General features: G+C 45.6%; 1 protein-coding gene across 4 annotated transcripts in view; it reads left to right on the plus strand.

Annotated features, from left to right (window-relative positions):
- LOC103614257 (6-phosphofructo-2-kinase/fructose-2,6-bisphosphatase 4) overlaps window positions 1-4,309 on the plus strand; it is a 53,628-nt gene extending 49,319 nt beyond the window's left edge. For all 4 annotated transcript variants that reach the window (XM_017732359.1, XM_017732357.1, XM_008632155.2 and 1 more), the window contains exon 14: window positions 3,887-4,309. In XM_017732359.1, the coding sequence (XP_017587848.1) occupies window positions 3,887-3,946 (60 nt within the window). In that variant the 3' untranslated portion in view covers window positions 3,947-4,309. The remainder of the gene's footprint in view (window positions 1-3,886) is intronic.
- The last annotated feature ends 1,691 nt before the right edge of the window (window positions 4,310-6,000 follow it).

Below are 6,000 nucleotides of genomic sequence, written 5' to 3' on the forward strand. Positions count from 1 at the left end.
AGCACCTGTGCCATAGAGCAGGTAGCATTTAGGCAGGGAAAGGCAGAAAAACACTGAGCCTTGGAACTGTTTTCTGAGGGGGTCTTTTAGTCGTGAAAGTAAGCAGGACTGTAGGTTGTGGAAAGCTTTTATCTCGTAGGTTTCTCAGGTGGTATGTTTTTCCCAAACGAAGACTTTGGAGTAAAAAACAAGTTCTGTATCTGCACTTCTAAAAAAAAACTGTACTGAAGTTTTCAGAAGTTTATAGTGACTGGGAATGTCTGCCATACCCAGACAACCTCCTGGCCAGTGAGCTTCCTGCTGTGGTGCTTGGTGTTTAGTTAAACCACTGTCCCAGAATGGGCTAAGATTGGCACAACCTGGATCATTTTCCTGTTGTTGACATGACTGTGATGTAGGAGTGTTTGGTCACTTTTCCGTGTTTAATTGCTCTGGGGTCTGGGCATAAGTTTTGCCTGCTCTACCCCCTTGCACACAATGAGCCTGGATTTTCTTACCTGACAGTGAGGTGACATTCCTGAGGGATCACAGGGATGCTTGGCCATAGTCAGGTACGGAGGAGCCACATGGAGACAGCTGGGAGTGCTGTCACCTCCACAGGCCACAGCTAAGGAAATACCATCCAAATGAAATTAAATGCATTGCATTTCTGGTGGAGCCAAAATCTGTGCAGGCATTTGCTGTGGAAAAACTGCATTTTGCTGCTTGAAAAAGGATGGCTTGGGCTGTCAGAGAAAATGGAGGAGGAGGAGGATGACAGGGGCAGGAACTTGGCCAGAGAGGAAAGCAGAGTTTGCCTGCTCTGGGGCTGGTGAGGTTGCAGAGGGAAGGGAAGCAGCAGGAGCACCCAGGACCCTCCACTCCTGCCAGCTGCTGCCAGCCGGATTTCCTGGGGCCGTGTCTGCATGTTGTTTTCTGCTGAGCACAGCACTCACTGTGCTGCTGCGTGCAACAGAGTGAAGTGGATATTTAAAAGCAGAATGCTCTAAGGGGTCTCCTCTTACAGCAGGATTGCTCAGCAGCCCTTGCTTTGTCAGTAGAAGAAAGGCCTGATGCTGGATGTGAAGCTCCAGCAGCGGTTCGTGGCACAGTTTGCCAAGGGGCAGCTGACTGATAGAGTGCTAGATGTTTATGCTGTGCTGTTTATTTCTCTGTTTATGCCTGTGCTGGTTCTTGTTTCCAGACGTTCCTCCTTTTGCCTGCAAGAGCCTTTGTACAAGATCTTCCTGTTCTGCTGGGAAGATCACATGTAGCTGAAGTCAAAGCAAAACTGAAAATGGGGCCTGTCCTGTTGGAGACCTGAAGATCACATGTAGCTGAGTCAAAGTAAAACTGAAAATGGGGCCTGTCCTGTTGGAGACCCACAGCGCTTTGCTGGGTGAGGCTCTGTCCTGCAGGAAAAAAAGTGTAAAAAGGGCAGACCATAATGAGGAGACCAGCAACAGAGGTGTAGGAGGGTATTTGAGTTAATCTGTGTACTTTGAGTCTTTCTAGGAAGGACCGGGTGAGACGGACTCTAGTGCAAAGCAGAGTCAGACTCCTCCTGCCTCGGGGAGCAGGCTCTGGAAGCAGCAAGCTCCTGCTGGCGCTGGCCAAGGAAGAGGGTGCATGGCTTGGTACAAACAGTATTTAGGAAAGGTGTGTGGTTTTATTCCTCCTCCTGCGTTTCCCAGGCCGTGTTGCTGCTGGTGTGTGCCTGTTCTCAGGATGGTTTGTGCAGGTGTGCTTTGGTGCCAAGCTGTTGCAGGGATACCTTTTGGTCCAAAAAGTAAGGCTGAAACCTCAGTCACCTTTCTAAGCAGCAGCACTGTCCATGTTGTATGGCTTTTCTCTCACAGTGCCCATGGCTGTTCTGGAAGTGGGTACAATCCCAGCTGCCCTCATCCCATCTAATGGGATTCCTGTGAGTAGGAATCCACTTACTGTTAATGAGGATATTGGTCCCTTTCTAAGCCCCTGTTCATCTGGTCTCGCTGCTGGCTGTTGTGTTTAATAAGCCCCTGGGGGTGTTTATCAGGGTTTATCCCAGTTTTCTTCCTTCAAGGTGACAGCTCAGCACACTTTGCTTCCACAGCCTGTTCGTGTTTACTCAAATTCCAGCTTTTTCTGCTTTCAGCTTTCTTGCCTGCTTATCAATATTCCCTATGGGTCTATCTTAGTTGTTAGAATGCTGCTTTTATCTGATACCTCTTATTGACTGAAATAAGCTGTATCTTCTGCCTTGCCTTAATCACCTCATTTCCTTTTAGCTTCATGTTTGAGCTGTCTAGTTCTTGCTGCTTGCAGACTAATTTCCAGTACCTCTGGATTCCTGCATTTTGATGCTCCATTTCATGCTCCATTTAATTTTCTTTGAATCAACATCAGATGTTCAGCTTAAAAGATTTCAGCCAGTATTCTGGGAGTGCCTGTGGAGACTGCTCTGCAGTCCCAGGGAATTTCTGGGTATGTTGCATCAGTTGCTAAGAAAAACACAAACAAACACACCAAATGCCAGCATATTATGTTGGTTTGTTGTTTTTTTGTTTTTTTTCCCCTATAACCATGCAGAATATGACTTGTTTTGCCAACTCCTCATGTTATTAGCAGATACTGATGCTTTGTGAAGCTTTCCCCTTGCTGCTGAAGAGATGCTTCTTGTAGAAACTTCTTTTTCAAATAGGGTTGTTGCTTTGCTTTCCTTCAAAGAGATGTGAGTGGGTCAGGCCGTGTGCTGGCGGGTGCAGAGATTTCCAGTACTTGGACAACTCTGTCCAGCAGCATTTGCTGTGTGTGTGTTTCCAGAAACCTTGGCATGGTGTTATGGTGGAAAGTGGGGATTTACCCAAGGGCTTGAAGGCTGGTGACAAAGGAAAGGGCTGATGTGGATGTAGGAGAACTGGTAAGGGCAGAGCAATGTTGGCAGAATTCAACCTCCAAAGAGAATTTGGGGCTGCTTATATCCTGCTTTCATAAGAAATGGCTGAAAAATCTAGAAAGCAGGGTTGGGGAGGGCATTGAACTGCTTTTTGAGCTGTTGAGTTTTGACTGATAGAGTTGTGTGTCTGCATGTGCTGAGAGGGCCCCTCACTGTGTGCTTGTGGGGATCTCCTCTCCCCAAAGTTGGACTGGAGAGACTTGCTTTGAATGTAAACTCTAATAAATGTGGTTATAAAACCACGGGAGCATTCCCTGATGTCAGTGTGACATCTGCCACATGCCTGTGTATCCCAAAGTGCATTTTAAACTTTATGTTACCAGCTCTTGAGGAAACACTTCATGTTACCAGCTCTTCAGGGAGTTATTCAGAGTTCTTCCAGTGACTTGGCTGCTCACAGATAGGATCAGGACTGGCTTTATGGCTGTTGGTGTTAAGGAATCATTTCCTGGAGTGTGCCTGGAACAAGGAGAGGTGGGCTTCCCTCCCTCAAGATTTTATTGATTCCTGTGTGATTTATGACCTTTGCAGCGTCCTGTTTTTCCTTACACTACATGCATAAAGACCGGGAGAGACAGTGGATTAGAAAATTGTGGTGAAAGCAGTGGTTAAAGGAAAAAAAGGTTTTATAAGCTGTAATATTGTGACCTGCATATGGTGTACAGGGGCTGATTGTCCCGCCAGACCTGGTGTGACACAGGTCTGAGGGATGCTTTTCACTGGCACCAGAGATCCAGTAATTCAGGGGCTCTGTAAGGCTCCTGACACCAGGATGAGATCCAAGCCTGGTTTTGACTCCTGCTCAGGGCTGGGACTTTTCCTTGTGTTTTACAGAGCATTTTGAGGAAATAAGCGTTAAAATTTACTCACCTTTTGTGTCATGTGACAGCTGCGTGCTGAGCAAAACCCGCGGCTGCCTATGAGACCTTTGCTTTACAATTTAACTTTCTGGTGTCTTTAACTTTGCAGAATGTAGGTGTGAATCGGTCGAGAGAAGAAGCTTTGAGGACAGTCCCCACCCACCTATAGCTGCAGCTCCCGGGGCAGCAGCCCTTCCTCCAGCAGCTCAGGGCCCGGCGGTGTCGGAGCGGGTCGGGATGAATGCGCCTCCCCTTCCCCCCCTTCGAGACATTTCGAATGTGATTCCGCTGCTTTGGAGAACACCTGTGCTCGTGGATAACTCCTGGTGCTGAAAGGTATCAGTAAAAAGATCGTGGGAAGCAGAGTAGAGTTGGTTTTAGACTTTTCCTATGTAAATTTGTGCAGTTTCAATGGGTTTTTACTGTTCATCTGTGGATAATGCAAGGTGGTTAATTGCCCGTGTTGATTTTACTGGCAGATTTTAACTAGGTTTTATTTTCTTTTGTGTTTTTTTTCTAAGAGTTCTCTTATTTTTACTGTGAATGATTGCCTAGAATTACATGGAGTTTTTTTGATGGCGTATTTAACATGGGCAGAATTCTACATTTTGAGCATTGGAGGCTTCATGTTGCAAAGCTGCTTTAAGTGGGGAAGCCCATCAGCTCTGATAATTATCCTGTGTTTTAAATTGAACTTTGCTTTGCCAACCACAACTTAAATTTTTTCTGGAAGTGCCGAAGGAGATGTTCCCTTTGGAAAATCAAAGCATTAAAGCTGGATTTGCTACCTGGAAGATTCTGCTGTTTTAGCAAGATTTCAACACTTCCCAGAGACCAGGTGTATTTTGGAGGGCAGTGGGGGACATGAGTGTGAGTGACAGCTGGGGAATGAATCAAGAGAGAGATGGAGAGAGACATGTCCTTTCTGCTGCAGTTAAGGGAGGGGATGAGCAGCTTTTCTGAGTCTGGAAGGGAGAGGAAAAGGATTCAGCCTGTGAAGGGCTGGAAAAGCTGCTTGTCTTGTTAGTGTTGTCATTATATTTTTAGGGAATTTTTGGAATGAATTTCAACATAAAAGTATATGTTTCTCTTTTATAGCCACATTTAATACGTACATCAGGAAACAGTACAGAAAGGTTAGGTGAGTTTAACCATTCTCATGCAACAAAAACACCAGGTAAATTCTGAAATAATTTTTAACATGGCACACCTGCCTTGGGGTTTTTTGTATTGTTTTTAAGCACCTTCCATCATCCCAATTCTTTGTTGCTCTTTTATGCCTAGTGAAACTCCAGTGCTAGAAATGGAATTTTCTGTGTCTGTTGAGGTCCCAACCTTTTAGCTGTAGTAAATCAAAGTGTATTTTGTATGTGCGTTACCAGACAACTGAAGTGAGCTGTCAGCACTGCTGCTGGCTCTAGCTCTAAATGAGGAGAACTATTCTTTGGTAGTTGGACTGTGTTTTTTCTAAGGATTCTCTCCAATTAATTGAGCTTTTACTGTGTGAGTTGTTGGGGTTGTTTTGTTGTTTTGGTTTTCTTTCCTGAATTCCTGTCTGAAATACCAGGCCCTGGTAACATAGTTTTGCAGGCAAGGGCTAAATTGTCTTTTGTTTGTGCAGGGTTTATAAAATAATGTGCTGCTGTTGTGATTCTTTTTTTTTTAATAAGCTAAATTCAGCAATATATTCAGCTCTGGAAGTAAGCCATAGTGCATTTCTGGGTTCTGTTTCAGAAGAGGAATGTGTAGGTGCAGAATGACCAGAAACACTTGCTTCAAGCGCTGCTGTCTAAAGCTTTGTGTGTGTTATGGTAATGCCATTTCAGACCTTTATTAATTCAGCTGTGCCCGTAGTTGTGGGGTGAGGAGAGAGCCTGCCTGGCACTGCGCAGAGGAGTGAATTTATTGATGTGTCATTAACAAGGCCACCTTTGTGGCGCAACTGAAGGAGTAATTTCCCCTCCCACTCTGGCGTGGGAAAGCTGGGCTGTGCCCCAGGCAGCCCTTGCTCCTCTCCCGGGACCCGAGTGGTGGTTAAACGGATTTTACACTGAGAATGTCAGGTTTTAGCTGTAAAAATCCCAGGAGGCTGCATTAGAAAAGTGGGATTTTACAGCTGAAGAAATGTGGGAGAAATGTGGGAAAAATGTTTCCCCACTGAGAGCTGAGCCCAGGGGCTGCTTCTCTTTGCTGGCGAGCACGGCTTGAGGTGTCTCCTCTTTC

The sequence above is a fragment of the Corvus brachyrhynchos genome, unplaced genomic scaffold, assembly GCF_000691975.1.
Source record: "Corvus brachyrhynchos isolate BGI_N302 unplaced genomic scaffold, ASM69197v1 scaffold4, whole genome shotgun sequence".
Lineage (NCBI taxonomy): Eukaryota > Metazoa > Chordata > Aves > Passeriformes > Corvidae > Corvus > Corvus brachyrhynchos.